Source organism: Beta vulgaris, chromosome 7 (assembly GCF_026745355.1).
Source record: "Beta vulgaris subsp. vulgaris cultivar EL10 chromosome 7, EL10.2, whole genome shotgun sequence".
NCBI classification, from domain to species: domain Eukaryota; kingdom Viridiplantae; phylum Streptophyta; class Magnoliopsida; order Caryophyllales; family Amaranthaceae; genus Beta; species Beta vulgaris.
Genome location: NC_079208.1, coordinates 4,621,829 through 4,643,168, shown reverse-complemented (window position 1 = coordinate 4,643,168; position 21,340 = coordinate 4,621,829). Strand labels below are relative to the sequence as shown.

The 21,340-nt window shown below is 34.2% G+C and overlaps 1 protein-coding gene across 1 annotated transcript; it reads right to left on the bottom strand.

The window, feature by feature from the left end:
- Positions 1 to 10,753: 10,753 nt before the first annotated feature.
- LOC104898385 (purple acid phosphatase 22) lies at positions 10,754 to 20,606 on the bottom strand. Its single transcript, XM_010685463.4, has 5 exons — positions 20,428 to 20,606; positions 13,461 to 13,752; positions 11,790 to 12,364; positions 11,462 to 11,544; positions 10,754 to 11,219 (listed from the first exon to the last, which is right to left on the bottom strand). The coding sequence occupies exons 1-5, from the start codon at positions 20,563 to 20,565 to the stop codon at positions 10,982 to 10,984; spliced, it is 1,326 nt and encodes a 441-aa protein (XP_010683765.2). The 5' UTR covers positions 20,566 to 20,606; the 3' UTR covers positions 10,754 to 10,981.
- Between the last annotated feature and the right edge of the window lie 734 nt (positions 20,607 to 21,340).

Here is a 21,340-nt window from a genome sequence, read left to right as displayed (position 1 = left end):
CCTAAAGTTTATCATGCGTATTGCCGATTGCGTAGTAGAGAAAAGTTAATTTTGATATTGGACAAAGTTTATGTCTATATCCGGATGTTAACACTAAAAATTATTTTTTTAACTTATTATGTATTTTTACTTATTTTAAGCTCTATAAATGAAAAATGAGTAAATAATCACCCTATAAATTGCACATATGATCTTGTAAACAAAAAATTGCACATATGATCTTGTCAAAAAAAAAAAAAAAAGTGCACATATAATCTTGTCAAAAAAAAAAATTGTACATATGATCTTGTCAAAAAAAATTGCACATATGAGAATTGAGATGGTATTCTAAGAGGTTGTCTTGGCAACCAACCGTTTGAGTCTTTTAGGGGACTCAAACGGGGGTAATTTGGTCATTTTAAGCCTTGGAAATTCACGCGCGTGTTGTTTGGTACCAATGCTAGGTTAGTTGGTACCATTGTCCGAAAATTTTGATACCAAAGTAAAGTTGCTTGGTACCAATCCTGATAACAATGTGATACCAATACCAGGTTATAATGGTACCATTGTGTAATTTTTTGAGTGTTTGAGTTCTAAAGCATTAAAATTGCAGTTTTCCTGTAATTAGATGAATACTAAAAAGGATAAAAGAAAGGCATTATCCGTGATAGGATGTTGACCTTTGAAGTTTAAAAAGTATAGTTTCTGAACTTGAAGAAGTGGCAAACATGATCATCAACGCATTATCAGTAGCGTAAATATGCGCAAGTACATGCGTAAGCCGACATGCCTGCCGTTTCAACTAGATTTAATTAAGCGACTGAGATGGAAAATTCGTTCCATTTTCCACTTGCATTATTTGGTGCATGCATATAGGGACTTTCGGGTGATTTTCTAAATACTAAAATACATCATACAAAAGGAATTTATAAATGTTCAATTATATACCATCCCAACTAGTTCAGTTGGTTAAAGTTTTGTGATGTGGGGTCTAAAAACTTGGGATGAAATTTCGTCTACATCAATCGTTCTTGTGCCTCTCTCTATACCCAAAAAAAGTTATATACTCTGTAAATGTATATTACCTCAATTTGTCAATACATGCAACATTTTTTTTGGCACAAGAATCAAGGAGGAGGAAAGAGAACCTTGCCATTTACTATATTGCCCATGTGATAGTTGTGTCGGGCATCCACTTACTGTAATTAGTAAGGAAGGATACATAAATCATTTAAGAGAAGGTATTGGGTCAGACGCGTCTGACCATAATATTTGGTCGGGCAACTTTCAGTTGGTTTTAATTTTTTTTTCAGCTGGTCCATTATTTCTTTTAGTTGGCCCATTATTTGTTTCAGTTGGTCCGTTATTTGTTTCAGTTAGTCCATTATTTCTTTCAGTTGGTCCATTATCTCTTTCAGTTGGTCCATTATTTCTTTCAGTTGGTACACATATTACGAAACAAAGTCCAACTGAAACAAAACAATAACCAATTGAAACAAAAAAATAACCAACTGAAAATGAAAAATAGGAAAAGAATGGAGATTGAGATTAAGAATTTCATGAAGATCTGGTTATTCGTAATTGGTTTAGATTGTTACCCCTTGAGTTTATCCAGAATATTCCACATAAGAAATAGAAATTTATAAATAAATAAGAATTAAAGAAAGAGAAAGTGAAAAACAAACAAATAGAAATTTATAAATAAGTAAGAATTAAAGAAAGAGAAAGTGAAAAATAAACAAACCAATTTCATTGATGACAACATAGCAATCATAGCATATTTTTTGGATGAGACGAAGAAGAGAGACTTCGTAAGAATGGAGACCATGATTGATGTCAGTTGATCGAATATCGTCAATAAGAATGAAAGTTGATGAAAGAGTTGACAGAAGAAGACGAGCCCTTAGGTTGAACAGCTAATATATTCGAGGAGCGGCCATGAACACTCTGACAAATGATGATGATGCGTGAAGGAGATTGGTATTTTTTTTTTTTTTTCATTTGGGTCAGCCCGTCTGACAGTAAGTATATATTTGGTCAGACGGTCTGACCCAATACTTTCACATCATTTAATGCTTCAAAACTTACCACATAGAGAAATATTGTATGTGTCGTAAAACATTTCAAAGAGGAAAAAATGATGATTGTATATTTTGATTATACAATGGTTGCTCCTCAGTTTCTTAATACTACATCCGTTTTCAAAATAATATAGTGCTCACTTCTCATTTTTTTACGGGAATAATGGGAGGAGTAGTATGATTTCTCAAATAAAAAATTTAAGAAAATGTTTATTTGGTACTTTTGTCTTGGAACTAGTTTTTTTATTTTCTTTTATCCTTTAAAAAAATCAAAACCAATGAATGTTTCTTGCAATGATGCAAAACAATAAATAGGGGTACATTTTAAAAATAAAAATAGGGATATTTTGAAAAGTTTATGTAGAAATTGAGTATCATCTAAGTCCAAGCAAATTGATAAAAAAGAGAACGGGAAAACATATCTATACAAATATATTAAAAGGCGTGCGAAAACAAGAAATTGTGCCATCTCTCTAGGGAATTTTGGTTCATGTAATCCATGTACAATAAAAAAAATAAACAATTGCATAGTATAGAGTTTGATATCGAGACCTTAAGTACATATACTAAAGTTTTAATAAGTTGTATTTAGTGTTATTATCATAAAGTATTATATTAATAAATGAAATTTGTTCTTACCCGAGGGATAGCCCGGGCCTAATAACTAGTTAGGACACTAAAAAAGGATGTAAACACTATATTGTGAGACGGATGGAGTATTATTTTGATCTAAGTTTTGTTAGTGCTTGATGTATTTGGATAATTTGGAGCTCATTTTTGGTTTTCAAAAATGAGTTAACAAAAATAGCACAATATTTATTTTGTTTTATACCTCCTTTTTTTTACTTGCAATGTTTCTCATATTAGAACGCTGCATATTACTTGTAATATTGATAATTTTGGCTATATATTTCATCTTTTTTACTCTCCTTACACATGATGGTCTTTTTTTTTATCACTCTATTACTCTCCTCTCAAAAATCAATGTCTTAAATTTCAATGTTGCTGGTAAAAAGACGGAGGAAATATTTCTTTCATAACAAAATATATATTACACTTTGAAAATGACATTATCTACCTACTACATTTGACCATGCAAATTTTAGTTTTATATAAATCAATCATTACTATCTGATATGTTGTTGGATTTGTCTCACTAAACACTTTTATCATATCAACTTCTTATAATTTTTACTATTATACAATTAAAAGTATTAGTGGTCATCGATAAATATGAAAGTCAAAGTGTAAAAACTATATATTTTGTTACGAAGAAAGTATCTCTTTATTTTGTAGATAGGTTACATACTCACTTGAATGAGTCAATTAAGATTAGGATTATGATTAGGGTTGACAATTCTAACAAACAAATCGAGTTAAAAATTGAGAAGAGTCAATCCATCAAGACGTGTTTTTTAAAATCCGCACAATGTCCACGCAATCCAAAGTATTTGACAATTCTAGTCACTATACAATTGCCGAAATTATATACAACTATACAACGATACAAGGGCCATTCACCATAGTCCATTGAAAGGTATGGCTATTTTAGTACATCTAGAACTTAGAAGCATATGCAAACAACTCACAAGTTTAATTTCACCTCATCCTATGTTTTCCAAATGACAAAACGAAAACTATATTCCAAGGTCCATTAGAGAGGTAGGGTATATAATTAAGAATAATAGTGAACATAAATAAATCCGGGAAGATTAGTAACGGGTCAATATATGAAATTTTCTTACAGGGAAGGATATTTAGTTATTTATGCATTAATATTCATTGAACCAGTTCAATAATAATATATCCAAATATTTAACATATATGATTTTTTTTTAGAGAATGTATGTGTGAAATATGAATCTGGCCAGCCATTCCTCTTTATATGATCTTATCCTAATTCTAAGGTATAAAGTTCGACCTATTAGTGAATTAGAGGATTGTAAGTTTGCAAGGAGGGGAAGAAGAGGTTTAACGTACCCCATAGGCCACATACATTGGAAAAAATAATAAGGTAATTAATATATTTTTAAGTTATCAACGGCCTTTATTTAAACGAGATGAGGTATCACTTGAACAATTTCTAGTACTACCCAAAACATTTCTAACTCTCCCGAAACACTTCTTAGTACCACCAAAAAGTATTATAGCCACCAAAAACTATTATTTACTACCAAAACATATGTGAGGTAGTCTTTTTTTTTTTGACATCGAAAAAACGTACAAGCAAACTAAGAAGAAAACTAATACAAATCCATCTGACTTACTCTGCACCTTTGAGCTAGATTGTGTGCTAACTCTACCTGTCCTATTTACCTTCATGACTCGACAAGTATCAAACCTTTTACCCAGGGTACATATGTAGGAGATCGTCCACCGAACTGAATATCATGAGCTTTGTCCGCATTCAATAGTTGCACTAACACCATCGAGTCAGTAAGGAGTAGAAGATTAGAGTGTCCCTCATTTCTAGCCCAACGAAGTGCGAGCAGGCAGTCCATAGCTTCATGAGCAGCGCTTAAGTAGCATACATAAAGTAGCCTTGTTGGCCAAAGTGGTGGGGTGGAGACAGTTTAGCATGCTAAGCTGCTCCACCCATACATATGCTTAACCTTGGCCCAAGAGCCATTCAGTTGGATAGTAATAGGCGATCTACCCTGATTTTGTTACCCTATATCGGCCACATGAAATCCAGGAGGAGTGGGGGCTCCAAACATTGACGATTACAAAAAGGCGACTGTTAAATGAAGATGGAATGTTGGTGTGCACTTTCCTGGATATGAAGCTTGATCAAGTTGGGTGTTGCACGAATATGACGAAAGACTTGATTGTTACGAGTCTTCCAAATTGCCCAAAGTGATGCCCATGATGTCCATGTTTAAGATGGAAATGGAGGATCCAGTTGGTGATCCATTGGGTGAAATTATCCTGGGAATCAAGAGTAGAATTTATACCAATGTTGCTTTGTTCCCAAGCCTTAGTGGCCACTGAACAATGACAGAATAAATGTTGGCAATCCTCTGTGTCGTGCAAACAAATTGGACACTCACTGCAAGAACTTATATCCGCCAATATAAATTATGTTTTGTTGCTAAACCAATGTGCCAAAGCTTCCAAAAAGAAAAAGCTTCCATTTTGGCATGATGTTCGAACTCCAAAGGATGCGAAAAAATTTCGTATCCAAGGTTGCCGTCATGCTACAAATGTCATTTTACTTTTAGAGTACTACACCGTACCCCGACTTAGTTGAATACTCCCCTGATTTAGTGAAAGGCCAATATTGCACATCATTCACATTTAAGGAAGTAGGTAATTCGATTCTTCGAGCCCGTCCCGAGTAACCCATATCTGCATGTGTTTTTGCGGCTTAAGTTTTAATTGTGGCCCTTGGATTGCTTTTAGTCCTAGGAGTATATATACCCTATTTTCTGGTTTTAGGAAGAGTAACATATTATCATTGTTCAAACTTGATCTCATCCTTTTTAGGATTTTAGAAGAGATGGATGGAGTTTGTGGCTGGGAGGGTTGTATATTCACCATTGATCTTCATTGATTGCATAGTGGAAGTTTGTGGGTTTTTCTCCCAAAGCTCGGGTTAACACGTTAATGTTGGTGTATTCTTTCTTATTTTCTCTCTCTTCACTTTACTTGGTTTTTGTCTAGATTTCTTGATTGTTCTTGATTATTGTTGATTGCATAAACTAGTTAGCACTTGTTTCTAAATCACAACAATTGTTATCATGAGATAAGGTTTAATTTGGGGGAAAGTGGTGTAGTGTTGTGCGAAAAACTAGGATTTGTGGTTGAAAAATCAAAATTTGGGGTTTTTGGTGTAGAAAAATTAAATTTTGGATTTTTTCTGTAAAAATTATCAACCGAAGAAGGGAAATTGAGGATTAAGAGGTTTGATGGTAAAGATTTCGGATTTTGAAAAATACAAATGGAGGATCTTTTGTATCTAAAAAATCTTTACTTGCCTCTTGAGGACCAAGTGGTATGATTAAGGATAATTGAAATGTTCTTCATAATATGACACTTGGAATTGTGAGATTGATATTAGCTTGGAGTGTGGTTTTTCATGTCAAGGATGAGAAAACAACGACGGTTTGATGGAAACCTTATCAAGTATGTATGAGAAACCGTCAGCTTTTAACAAAGTATACTTGATACGTTGTTTGTTTGATATGCAAATGGTTGATGGTAGTTCGACTGCCGAAAACATCAATGAGATTAATTCGATTTTGGGTCAATTGTATTTGGTGGGTATCAAATTTGATGATGAAGTGAAGGTATTGATTTTGTTGTCTTCTTTGCCCCTGTCATGGATAACTATGGTGCTGGTAGGATCGAATCGGTAAGATCGGATCCTATTTTGGATTGTAGGGGTTGGTAGGATCGAATAAGTGGGATCGGATTGTAGGATCGTAAGATCCTATAATTCGGTAAATAAGAGATAACTATGCTAGAGTATGGTGAGAACCTCATTTTTTTTTGCACATTAATAATGACTTATTTCATTAGCAAATGGTGGTAGTTTTTCAATACTATAAGATTAAAGTAACATGCAACCAAAATCTAATAGGAGAAATATAATATGTGAAATTACTTTATGATTTTTTTACGATAGGATCGGATCATAGAGTTTAGGATCCTATAATCGTATTAAGATCCTACCATGTAATTTTTTTGTGGTTGTGTAGGATTAAAAGATCCTACAATATTATGTCCTACGTAGGACCGGGATCGATGAGCTTCAATAGTAGAATAATTGTGTATTGTTGCGGTCATTAAGTGGACTATTGCTGCGGTTTTAGCCGTGCAACAATTAAGGGAGCAACAATAAGTAATTAACCTATTGGTGTGGTTTCTATACAAAATCGCAGCAATAAGTTTATTTTTTGGGTAATGATATATGTAGCCCTTAGGGCTACATATAAGCAATAAATACATTTCTTTAGAGCCTATGAGATTTTACCAAAAACCGCAGCAATATGTACTACAGTTCAAAAAAAAAAATAAACAAAAAAACACTTAACTAAAACACAAATGAAATCAAATCTGCCTTCACCCAAAAAAAAAAACGAACCTAAATACTAACCTCATTACACACATATATTATATAGAACCATATTCTTACAAAATTTATAACAAAATTTGACTAACCTGAAATAAATTGACTAACAGATCTACGACATTAGAAAAAAAAACAGAAATTGCAGAAATGAAAATGGAGACCGAATTGATAAACGAAAACCGCCAAACTCGTCGAAGGCCGAATTCGTCTTCAGGTATTTTGCTTCGCCATGGGTGGAGCACGTTTCTTATTGAACGAAGATGGAGCATGTTGCTTCGCCATGGTGAGGACGGAAAAGAGGAAGAAGAAACGGTGCGACGATATGGTTTCTCATAGGTCGTTGGTCGAAGATGGTGCGTTTCTCGTTGGTTGAAGATGGTGCGAACGTCCGACGAGGGACTGAGAAGGGTGAGGGTGAAGGGTGAAGGTGAGGGTGAAAGGTGAAGGTGAGGGTGAAAGGTGAAGGTGAAGGGTGAAGGTGAGGGTGAAGGTGAGATAAGAGAACTAGTGAGAGGAGTGAGGGTGAGGGTGAGGGTGAGGGTGAGGGTGAAGTGATAGAAAAACGGCATGTGAGAGGATGACCGAATAAAAGTGAGGAAAAAAATCCTAACTGATGACACGCATTTTATACCTTTTTTAATACTTTTTAATGATATTGCTGCGGTTCCTAGCAAGAACTGCATCAATATATTAAAATATTATTTTTTAATATTATTTTCATATATTGCCGCGATTCTTGATAAAAAACCGCACCAATACGTTTGGTCAAATAGTCAATTTTTTTTCAAAATTTTTCCTGTTGATACCATATTGTTGCGGTTTTAGGCCGAAACTGCAACAATATCTTTATTTTATATTTTATCTTTTCTTTTTACGTGATATATTGCTGCGTATGGGTAAAACCGCAACAATACCACCGCAACACTAAGCAATTGTTCTACTAGTGCTTCTTCTAGATTGTAGAATCGTACGTAGGATCGTAAGATCTATATCGAGATTTTAACGACAAATGGTATCCGCCATTAGCAACTCCTTCGGTAAAGAGAAGTTGAAGTATGATGATGTGAGAGACTTGATTTCAAGTGAGAGCATTCGAATGAGAGAGTCCGGTGAATCATTGGGTGGTCCCTATAGTTGTGAAAGTAGGGGGAGAAAGAATCAACAAAGGAGATATGCAAGTTATCAAAGATCGAAGTCAAGAGGGCATGGTAAACCGAATTGGGGGAGCTCATGTGGTGGGTTAGGGATTATAGTGATGAAGGACATTTGAAGAAAGATTGTCTAAAGAGAAGGAATGGAAAAGGGAAAAAGAAGGTTCAATATAGTGATGAAGAGGAAGATGCATCAACTAACTTGATTTCAGAGTATGATTATGATGCTTTGGTGGTAAGCATGGATGATCCAAAAGAGTTGGTTGGGTGCTCGATATCATGGATATTGGATTCAAGTACTTCTCACCATTCTCACAATGTAAGGAGATGTTTGATAATTTCAAATCTGAAAAGATTGGAAAAGTCTATCTTGCGAATGGCAAGGAAGTGGAAGTCACTAGACAAGGTGATGTAAGTGTGAAATTTACTCATGTTGGCTTGTTGGAGTTGCAGCATGTCAAGTTCATCCTAAAGTTGAAGAAAAGCTTGATATATCAGTGGCTCAACTTGTCAAATCGGGTCACAAGAGTGCTATGGTCATAGCTCGGGGGACAAGAAGTAGAATATTCTATACCATGGGGAGCACAAGAAAGGGGTCCGAAATCGGGTGAGAACTTCATGTAAGGTGTTGTTTGGTCGAAAATCTATCGATAGTGGGCAAGGGATGAAAATCGTGGGGAAGCGGTGCCATGGTGGAAAATTAACTGGTAATTGCACAAGGTGGAGGGCAGCACACTAGCATGTTGTGCCGAAAATCCTAAGTGGAGCAAAGGTGTCACTAGTACAGAATCAATGATTTACGTCGGACCTGGACCACCATTTGCGTCGAACTTCGGTCCGACGCCACAAGTCTTGACGCAGATAAGGGAGACAACATCTGCGTCGGATAAGGAAATGACCAGATTTTAAACTATTTGCATCGGACTATAAGTTATGTGCGACGTACATGACACCTTGATCCCACCAGCAACAACGACACATGGCAGTATCTGCGTCGGACTATAATGAATGTGCGACACACTTGGGGGGACACAAATTAAATCGTCCTTTTTCTACTAGTGTGTTTTGTTTAGGTGGGAGCAATGTGAGTTTGTTTCTAGATTAATGAGAAGCTTCTTTGGCTTAGGCGATGATTGTTTTACTTGAGTTGGATGGGACTTTAATGTGCAAACTGGGTTGTGAGAGGAAGTGGTTATTTGCCTTTATTGATAAGGAAGAAATCTTCATTTGATTGTGGTTGTCTGTTAGATGAAACGACCTCTGATCTAGGAGGGCGTGTAGGTTAATGTAGAGATGTTGCAATCATTTGGAGGTTGCTTAGTGAGAATCAAAGTTGGTTGAGACTTTGATGTCTTGGAATTGGAATTGGAGTTAGTGCAAACTTTGAAGACATTTCTTGGTGTAGAGGAGATGTGTTATCATGGGAATACTTTGCCTAGGTGGGAGCAATGCTCGAGTTTGCATCTAGGTGGGAGCATGACCGTGATGGGTTGGTGTAGAAGGGGTTGGTTGAGACCTCGGTGTTACTTCCTTTAGTGAAGAGGAAGCGGGATTGACTATGACCAATGTATACTTACGGGTACATACTCATACATGCATAACCAATCTCCCGGTGGGAGATTGTTAGATTGCGTGGAGAATGGTGGAGCAAGCTCGAAGAAGAAGACGAGAAGAAGCAAAGAAGTGCAGCAACGTAGCAGCCTGGGCGGGTGGGATGGGTGCCTCAGGCGGGTGACTGGTTGCTTGGCTCGTGGCAGAGAATGATGGATTCTCCTTCCCCCCGAGCGGGCTGGCTTGTGGCTCGGGTGGGTATCTCTTGAGCCCGGGCGAGCGCCCAAGAATCCCTTGAAACTACCTTCTAAGCAGTAAGTTTGTTGAACTCTACACTGGGGTGAGCGGGTATTTGGTCCGGGCATGAGATTCTTCGAGCCTGTCCGGACAATCCAGATCTGCACGTGTTTGGCGGCTTAAGTTTCAATCGTGATCCTTAAATTACTTTTAGCCCGAGGGTTTTAGTAAGAGTAGCACACATTCTCATTGTTCAAACTTGATGTCTCATCTTGTCAAGGGTTTTAGGAGAGAGAGTGTTTGTTGGAAAGTTGTATGTTCACCATTGTTCTCTATTGATTCCATAGTGCAGGTTTGTGGGTCTTTCTTTAGGAGTTCGGGTTTACTACATTAATATTAGTGTGTTCTTTCTTATTTTCTTTCTCTTTGCTTTACTTGGTGGTTGTTTTAATTTTTTGGTTGCGCAAACTAGTTATCCTTGCATCAATCATAACCATAATGGCATTATTTTTTGAACATATCAACATCCAACTTCATCAAAAAGTATTAATTGTAACACTATGCATGCAAACTATGTGATGGCCGGCCCACACATGGCACACAACTATTTTCGAATCGTATAATCGTGTAAATTTAGGTCATTAGGTGATCATTAAAATGAACGAAATGAACTAACTAAATGAACGAAGCAAAGTGTGAGATTGATCAAACCCAATCTCCATGTCTTTGATAACAGATTGAGGGACACAAGTCCTAAAATCTCCAAATCCATTAGAAAAGAAGCATGATTGATTTTTGACAGAGTTACAAAGGGTGAGATCGATCAAAAAGTAAAAAATTCACAGAACATCTCAAAGATTACAATCTCATATAATTGTAATCAACCAATCCACTTGATATTTCATAACTCAAAGTTCATCGTTGTACTTTTTGCATGAGGGCTTTCTGCAGGCACAAAGCTTCATACAATTTTCTGATGACATTAAACTTGTAAGCCAAACTTCATCACTAGGGTTTCCATAATCTGAATCATCCTCAGTCCTATACCATGCAAAATGAGCCTTCTTGCTGTCATATATTCTCAGTCGACCGTGCCCGAATGTAAGCTCTCTGTGCAATGAAGTTGATGGCGCGGCTTGCTCAAACCTACATATTAGGTTGCATTTAGAAAATTATGGTTAATTTATTGTTACTATGTTTTTCGTTATGTATAAATAATTTAAAAAGGTTAACATGAAATAAGTGCAATAGTGTTTAAAGTGAATATAGTACAATTAAAAGAAAATGAAGTATTTGCCATTTTACAAATTCTTGAACACGATAAAAAGAAAGCATGTATAATCATCCTGAAATTCCAAAATAATTGAAGAATTTGAAGGTCTACATACTCGAAGGGTGATTTAAAGCCGGCATCTCCAAGGGTTATGTAGACTGGAGCACAAGGATCTGGGTTGTTGTCATAAACCCGAGCCTGTTGTCAAAACATACAATAATGTTAGAGCGAATCCTAGGTGACATTGTATTTCAACAATTTTAATGCGTCTTACTCTAGTATCTATATAAGTTATTGTGAGACGGTCTTATACAAGACTCTAATTTCTATTATGTTCGCAAATATGAATGATTTTTCTTGCATATCAATGATATCATTAGAGCTTGATGACATTATAAAAATGATGAAAAGAGAGGAAAAAGCTAAGGTAAGGGGTAACTTACGAAACGTTCATATGCATTGACACGAGAGGCAAAAACCACATCAACTCTAGAGACGTAGAGGAGGTTCTCCATGGCTTTCCTCATAGACTCGCCTTCTCCCTTGTAGGCAACATTTGAAGTATACCAAGGCGTGTTAACCACAACAATAACCCATGGAGTCTTTACTCTATCGAGGCTTAACAAGTCGGCTTTAAGCCATTCGTATTGAGCCGAGCTAGCATCAAAGTCGGCAAAGGACCCTAGCATGATGAAATGGGCTCCCGCAATATCATAAGAGTAGTAGAGGTTAGAGACAGAGCCACTCTCATGGTAAGGCATGAGCCACCTTGCATTGAAGGCCTTGAAAGGTTGAGGTCCTTTGGCAAGAGTGCAAACACCCTCAATCTCATATTTACTAGATGTGACCATCCATGGTCTTCTGCTAGCGTATGGCTCGATCAACCGCCCAAAGGAGTCCCAAAGTGACTGGTGACCGTCGGCGTAGGAGAGGCCTCCGGCAACTACTAATGTGTCATAGCATTTCTCGTCAATGCGTGCAAGTGTTGCCTTGGTCCATTGTGTTTGTCCAAGTCCACCTGTTTGAAAAAATTAAAAAGAGATCGTAAACACACTAGATTAAGAAATGAATTCATCGAGTCCAAGAGCGTATGATCAAATAATTCTTTGTAAGTGGAGAGAAATTAAGTTTAGGAACAAAGCGTTGTTGCTAGATAACAACCTCTTCAGCTTAAAATATGTTTTGATTCTAATTCTAAATTTATCAGTTTAGCTACAAAAACACACATCCTTCTAGGAGTCCTTGCTAATTTACCAATCACATCACTTGTATGTAGGGATGGCAATAGGGCGGGACTGGATCGGGTCCACCTGGACCCAGACCCAAACCCGTTTATTTTTCACAGACCTAGACTCGCTCCAGATTCGCTGGGTCTAGATTTTTCAAACCCAGATCCGCTGGGTCTAGCGGGTTCATGGGTCCTAACTGGGTCATAAATAGGTCCTTCTTAGTTTTAAGTTTTCATCACATTTTTGAATATATGTAACTAAAAATTATCACCCAAATATATATGAATCATGTATCCATGCTTAATTAAAGCATTCTCTCAACAAAATTTTAAGAATTAACTCATAAATATTAAAATATTACAACTTACAAAGTTACAAGTCTTAAATTGAGTTACAACATAACGAGTTCACAAAATCACAACTCATAGAACCTTAAAGTTTAGGTTAAAAAAAAAAATTCTAATATGTAAATTAAATGGGTCTGCGGAGCGGGTCTGGATCTGGCATATGTGGACCCGGACCCAGACCCGACCCATGACCCGACTCAGACCCATTGGGTCTAAATTTTTTGGACCCAAACCCTTATAAATGGGTCGGGTCCTAGCGGGTCTGGGTCGGGTCCAGGACCCATTGCCATCTCTACTTGTATGCCCATGCTTGCACGTAGCAGTACCATCCAAAATTAAAGGCCAGTAACATACAAATTTAATAAGGTCCATCGATCCTAAAATCAATTGGCATTAAAAAGACTAAAGGAGTAGTCCATTAGACTTATTAACTAATTTCCTCGCCTCCATATTATCCAGTACAGGACAAGTCCGTTAACACGCACATGGGAAACTCTAGCAAATGGTAACAATATAGACAACATAGTTAAAAACTTACCAACAAGGACAAATTCAGCAGGGAAGGCAGCAGGAGGAGTACGGAAGGAATATTCAGATCCAACTCCACCACAACGGTAATAATAGGTAGTGCTAGGCGTCAAAGGTCCAATTGTAACGTAGTGAATTTTACCGGAGACATATGAATAATAGTGGTAGCTAAAATTATCTCCAAGTATATATTCATTGTAGCTTCCAGATTTTGTACCAAATTCCACAACAGATGTTGCCATTTTGTAAATTGTTATCCATGAGATTCTCATGTACCCATTTCCTGCCAATGAGATGTGTACCTACATTTTGCACATGCACCACCTAATTAGTAATTACTCAATCCGTCCCAAAATATAGTTCCCATTTCCCTTTTTTACGGTAATTTATGCAAGTAGAATATAAGAAAGATATTAAAGATTTTTTGTTTATTTAAATAAATGTTGTATGGGAAAAGATGATTTTAGGAAAGAGAATGGAAAATAATTGGTGAAAGAGCATTAATTGTAACATTTTGGTTGAATAAAAAAAAGGAAAAAATATAATTCAAAAAGCAAATAAATGATGGGACACGATTTTTCTAGAAAAATTATGGAAAAATGTGGAAATAAATATGAAAATGAGAACTATATTTTGGGACGCCAAAAATGGAAATGGGAACTATCTCTATTATATAAGGGAAGGGAGGAGCAATGTTGTCCTCTTTTGGAATGCCTATTTTACCCCCCTTCCCTTTCTAAATTACAAAAGGAATGTCAAAATCAAAATCGACTCTCAAAGAAAACTAACGAAAATTAATTTAAAACACTCATTCACAAATCAATTAAAAGAAGAAACTTTACAAATCACTCATACAATTGAGAAAATCACGTTATAAAAATCGCGCAAATCACTCAAATAATCAGGAAACTTTATTAAAACTTAAAATTAACATATAAACTAAAACTATTAACCTAGAACGTCAATACATTTACAAAAATTGGCTTACAAATCACTATTCTCAAGAACCATTCACAATTACATACTCACAAAAGTTACCTATAAACAACAAATCTGAGAAAAACATTAGATTTTAACGGCGATATCACACATTCATCCATCGGCAATTTGCGAACTTCCAAAAAGGTACATAATTCTTTTAACCTTCAAAATTATTGCACATTAGTGAAATAAACAATAGCAACTTAGTCGACTGTTATGTAGTTAAAAAATGGAGATGATAGTAATGAGTTCAAAAGGGCTTTATACAATTAGACTTAAATTTAATTCATTTTCATATAAAATAAATTTATTTTTTTCTTAAAAAATGCCAATATTAAATTTTTGCCCAAAATTTTTGCAAAAAATCCATGTTCAGAAATAAATTTTGAAAATAAAAACAATATCAAAATTTTTGCGAACAACTTTTGCAAAAATCCATTTTCATAAAAAAAAAACTACATTAATTTGCGAAAAGTAACGATTTTTGTTTTTCTAAAAATAAATTACAATATCAAATTGTGTATGAAAAATTTAAAATTTCATTTCAAATATAATTGAAGCTCAAAGTATTAAAATTTAGAAAAGGACAAGCTTTAAAATGATGAAAATTTTAAATATCAATGTGTGAAAACAGAATTTAGAAGTTAGACAAGGAAAAAAACTGAAATTAGTTTATACTTTCCGGTTACAATTTTGGGATCATGGATCAAATTTTACCCTTGCTAATTCCCCAAAAAGGTAGAATTTGTTTTTTTAAAAAATGAGGCACGCATCGCGTGCGTAAATTGCTAGTATTTTGGGACGGAGGGAGTACATCATAGTATGATTATTGGGAAATATTTGAAACTAGGGCTGGCAATGATGCGAGTCGAGTTCGAGTTTGATTAAACTCGACTCGAACTCGAAAACTCATACTCAAACTCGACTCGACTCGAAAACTCGCGAGTTTCAAATTTTCAAGCTCGAACTCGAACTCGAAAACTCATACTCAAACTCGACTCGACTCGAAAACTCGCGAGTTTCAAATTTTCAAGCTCGAACTCGAACTCGAAACCTAAACTCGAGCTCGAACCCGAACTCGTTTTAAGCTCGAACTCGAACTCGTTTCAAGCTCGAACTCGAACTCGTTTCCAGCTCGAACTCGAACTCGTTTCAAGCTCGAACTCGAACTCGTTTCAAGCTCGAACTCGAACTCGTTTCAAGCTTTTTGGTCATTTGATATAGTTCTATTTTATATAGAAGAAATTTTTTACTTTGCTTTTTGGTCATTTTATACACTTTTTTAATTTTTTTTTAAAAAGAAAAGTACAAGTATTTTTATAGAAAACATAAAGTTAAAATTTCATAAAAAAATTAAAAGTATATATATATATATAATTTTATCGAGTATCTCACGAGTTTCTCGAGTCGAGTATTGAGTTGCTCGACTCGACTCGTTAACTTGTCGAGTCGAGTTCGAGCTCAAGTCGAGCTCACTCGAGTCGAGCTTTGACCGAGTTTTGATCGAGTCGAGTTCGAGTAGCTCGCGAGCTGTCTCAACTCATTGCCAGCCCTATTTGAAACCAATCAATTTATAATGCTCCCATCGTTTTTATTTAATTGCTACATTTTATATATATGGGTATTTCTTTTTAATTGCTACATTGTTTAACCTTTCCTTATTTGAGGTACTTAGTCCACCATAAAGTATTATTATTATATTTGTTTTTCTCTTTTTCCACTCAAATATACTACTTTTTCACTTTTTTCCATTATTTTAAATTAAATGAGTCAAAAAGTACCCTCTCAAAAGCTTGAAAGTAACATTGTCTAAATTATTGTGCATACAACAATGTAGCAATTAAATAAAAACGGAAAGAGCAGCATTTTATTCAAATAACTCTCGATAGAATATATTTTATGGAACATCAGTTCATAGATATAAAAAAAAATATTTTTGTCACTTAACATAATTTGCAATTTCTCAATAATGATTTATAAGATCAATTATTATTTTACAAACTTGTTCGATTTTGACATAGTTAATTTTTTGCATAAAATGCTTTATTTAAGGTAGTTGTTTCAAGCTTCAAAAAAAAAAAGCTAGTTGTTCCAAAAAAATAGTTTTTTTTTTCTTGTTATTATTTTTTACTGCACGCTAAGCCAAACACAATTTCAAGATAGAGATAATATATATTTACTAGTTATAGAATATAGATCACTCTACTTTAATGCTTCATTTTGTAAAATGGTGCAGATTTTAAAATAGATAAGATTCCCGTGGTCAGAGATCATGAACATAAATGTTTACAAAGTGGCAAGCGCATAGAGTCATACATACAGTTGTAGATGTTTTGGAATTCTTGTTGGAATTTGAAGTTCGTAATTTCGACATCATCGTCCAACCTACTATCAGATGTCATGTTTTCCGGGTGGCCAAGGGCATCGGGATATTATTATTGCCAATTTGCTAGAATTAGTTGCGCCCAACCAACATGTTATGACTTATGAGGACTTTTTTTTGGGGGGGGAGTAGTTATAGTTTTTAAGGCGGTCCTTGCAAGAGCACACGGTTTTCTTCTCCCTTTATTCATGCACGTCAACATGAGATTCCTTTAATCGGCGTATGTATTGCACGTGTTACTCTCTTTGTCTCAATCTAGTTGCTACATTTGCTTTATTACAGTTTACGAGATGCAACTTCAAACACTAATATCTTGAGTTACATATATGAAAAAAATTATATATTTGGAAAATACAAATTGAGATGAATCAAACAAGATCCAACATGACTATGTTTTTTCTTATATATATGGAGTAAAAAATAGTCAAAGTTATGATGTGAATAGTGCCTACTGTCAAAATGTAGCAACAAAATTAGGACGGAGGGAGTAGTACGTATAATGGTATAGGCGTTAAAGGTTTGATTGTACAATTTGTATTATAAATCATATTTAAGTCAAAAGTAATCATGTTAAAATGATATTTTGATGAAAAACTGTCATAATAGTTCCGAACGAGAGCAAACGATTCCATACATTCATACTTACGTACATCTATACCAAGTAGTATTGGGTCACTTGATAAAATCTATACTAATATATTAAAAGGCGTGCGTAAACCAGGAACGGTGCCACGTGACGCTCTCCTTATGGAGTTTTAGATCATGTAACCCATGTACAATAAAAAAAAAATTAGAAATTGCATAGTATAGGTTTTGATCCCGTGACCTCTAGTTCATGTACTAAAGTTTTAACCACTAAACCAACTAGTATTTAGTGTTATTATATCAAAGTACAATATTAATAAATGAAAATGTTCTTACTCGGGGGTAACCCGGGCTTAATAACTAGTTACTACCTTAAATCGTAGTAATCTTGCCAAATGTAATATTTGAGGTTAAGATTTCCTTATATTCCTCCTCAAATCTCAAACTAAAACTCTGAGAGTCGAGATTTTAAAAATGTCATTTTCCTTACACATTAGAAAAAACAAATTAAAAATAGCATACATACATCTAGACACACCAAGCTGTTTTAGATTGGTAATCAGGAAGCTTTACTAGGGGAGTGACAGGAAATCACGGGGTGCTTCCAAATTTGGACCCATGTGGTATTTCCATTTAATTTCGTAATTTTGTTTTATTATTGTAGTACTAATTTTTATTCTTTCAATTTACAAGAAGAAGCTTAAATAGATCGAGTTTATAATAGTTTATTGGACATCAAAGACCATATGATATAGTCAATTATTATTTCATATAGTCAATTTTTATATAATATAATCACCTTTTATATAGTCGATTTGTGTAGATATAGTCAATTTTTTAATATAATCATTTTTCCTATGACATAATCTTTTTTTTTTTTTTTTTAAGATAATCAGTTTTTACGTGATAAAGTCAGTTTATGTGTACAATAAATTATTATAAACCTGTTCCATGCAAAATATTTTGTCAATTTGAGGTACTCAAAATTTTATACTTGAAAATTAAAACCAACTTAAAATAGTTCAAATAAAGTTATTAGAAACCATAGCTCTATTAAAAATTCAAAGTATCCCAACTAGATCATTCAACCCACAGCTATTAAATAGGTGTACATGATGGCTAATGCATATGATTTCAATTTATAAATAGATTAGATAGTGAAAGATTGAGACATCATTTAGTTGGGTTGGGAATAAAATAGAAAACTAAATTGGTTTGATTTAGTGTTCTATGGCCCTTAACCCTTAGACAGCGTTACACAACTGGCAACTTTAACATACTGATAAATAGTATCTAATATCTAAATAATTACGGGAGATTCCTTTGTCATATTAGTCCGATTGATGAATACTGACCTTTATATTCTTTCTTATGTTCTGATTAGATCTCTAATAACTCCACTTATAGCGGGCCAATTTAGCAAAATGTAACCTTTTTCATTTGTGATTTGGCTAATTTCAAGCAAAGTGGACAAAAGATGGATCACTTTTTTTGACTAGTTGATTGGTATATGTCATCCAATTAAGGTTATTGCACTACTTATTTTTTAATTTATTAATTACTCAAAAGGTTAATGAGATCTCTCCTTTTATTATTACAAGGCTAGAAAGGTTGCAAACTTTGAGCACCACTAGACTGCTATAGTGGCAACTGGCAACAACTTCTTCTTTAGAGATATTTGCGCAATGATCACTTACTAGCTAGTACTATTCGAATACTGAACTTTTATATGTCGCTCATAAAAAATAATATAAAGAAAACGAGTAAACTGAATAAAATAATAGGTCAGCTTGTTCGTGAAATGCTCAATAACGGCTCGGTTAACACTTGGTCAAAGCTCGACTCGATCATAGCTCCATTTATCAAGTTTCGAGCTCGGCTCGAGTTCAAATAAACTTAAACGAACATGAGCTGAGTTAACAAGATTCCGGGCTCGGCTCGAGTTCCATGATAGACAAATTGTTATTAATTACAAGGATGGTTAAAATTTTCATTATGTCTGTTGGCAATTTGGCTTGCTATTGAGTTTTAGCAGATGGTATGTGAGCTTAATTCAGATGTAAGATTGAGTTGAAATCAATCCTTTAGTTATCACAGGAGTAGAGCAATATAAATCTAATTCATACTAAGAGATTCTTTAGTGACTAAACTTCTGTGTCCCTATACACCAAAAATTATGTATAACATTCTTCTATACTTGATCGAACATGTTTTAAAATATTAGTGAATAGATATTTACTCATTTAATTTAATTGTTAACTATAATTTTTAATTTTTATTATTTATCTTTTAATCAATTTGTTAGACTTTGTATCAGTGTAAACCTTAATTTAGCTATAATTTTGCATCAAGGGAGACTTATTATTTATCTAATTTTTTTTTATGTATTTAACTAAATCAATAGGTTGATTATTTGATCAAGACCATCTATATCAACAAGACAACAACTGTAGCATTGAAAAAGGATATAATATGTAGAAAATAATTTATTTAATGTTCAAAAGTCTTTTCCCAAAAGAAAGAAAAACTAAAATGTCTTCAAAATATGAGTGTATGTAAAAATTTGATTGCATCTATTAGAACTTATAGATACTGATCAAACAAGCCTCCACAAATCTTTTGATCGCCAATTCGCCATCAAAGTATCACACCAACTACCTAAGAACATCAATAATGTAATACTAATTTTTTTTTAGTTGCAACGATTAGATATTTTCTACTCACATTTTATGTCTAATCGTTGCAACAAAAAACAGAAGTGATAATATTCAAGGAAACTATGATGATCACATCCATATTACATTATTACATAATCATGCATTTCCCAAAATATTACATATATATATATATATATATATATATATATATATAATATATATATATATATATATATATATATATATATATATTCATCCACATAAACTGAGATCACAACATTATATTTATAAGATCAATACATCAGTTAATTAATTATGTGAATATCAAGTACTATATATCAATGTATGTAAAAAAGAGAGGAGAGAGAAACCTGTTGAGGTTCAGAATCACAGTTGCCATGTTTAGGAAGAGAAGGATGAGCTACACTTCCATCAGATGATGCAAGAGCTACTTGTTGTAAGAACAGTTGAGGGAGGAAGATTAACACAAAAAATGTTCCTTTTCTCATTTTTATTTTGGTGTTTATGTTTAGCAAAGTGTTCCAACTTATATATATTTATATAGGTAGGAACTAAAAGGTTACCGGGTCTTTTGTGACATATATAGTATAATATATAGATTTATTTTTCTTTCTTGAGTTTAAAAGAGAATAGTTGTAGTATAAATAAAAAAAGGTATTTGAATTAATTAGCTTCTAATTGTGATACAGACATACTCCCTCTGTTTTTTTTTATCATTCCTACTTTGACTTTGCACGTTTGCCAATGCATGTTTTAAAACTTAAATATCTTTCATTATATATTAGTAAAAATTATAACGATTGAATATTAATAATGTACTAATTGAGACGAATCAAACAAGACCCACATGACTATGTTTTTTCTTATAAATTGAGAACATTTGAGAAGATTCTCTCTATGCATGAATAGTGTCAAGATTCTAAGTGAGAAAGATAAAAAAAAACAGAGGGAGTAGAGTACTACTCCTAATCTCGTGACACAAGTGGGTTCTTATATGAGCATCAACCATCAGGTGATAGTGTAGTGATATTGGCATTATATTCAATGTCAAGATCGAGCTTATATATCCTGAAATCGAGTCTCACCTCTTGTAAGGAGAGATCCTCAATTCTCCCTTCCCTTCCTTGCAAGGAATTTCATCTTATTTTTAAAAAAGAAGTGGGTTCTTATATTAGTTGTTAGACAATAATTCTTATAATCTAAAGGAAAAGAATTCAATAATGCATAGTCATATCTCCTTGCATTTAGTGGCTTTTCCTAAGT

Bases quoted from the DNA above. Each gene is read 5' to 3' on its own strand.
- LOC104898385 (XM_010685463.4), bottom strand. From the start codon at position 20,565: ATGAGAAAAGGAACATTTTTTGTGTTAATCTTCCTCCCTCAACTGTTC. The intron at 12,365-13,460 runs GTAAGTTTTTAA...TTTTTCAAACAG, and splicing joins TGCTGAATTTGTCCTTGTTG to GTGGACTTGGACAAACACAA. The intron at 11,220-11,461 runs GTATGTAGACCT...CCTAATATGTAG, and splicing joins GGCTTTAAATCACCCTTCGA to GTTTGAGCAAGCCGCGCCAT.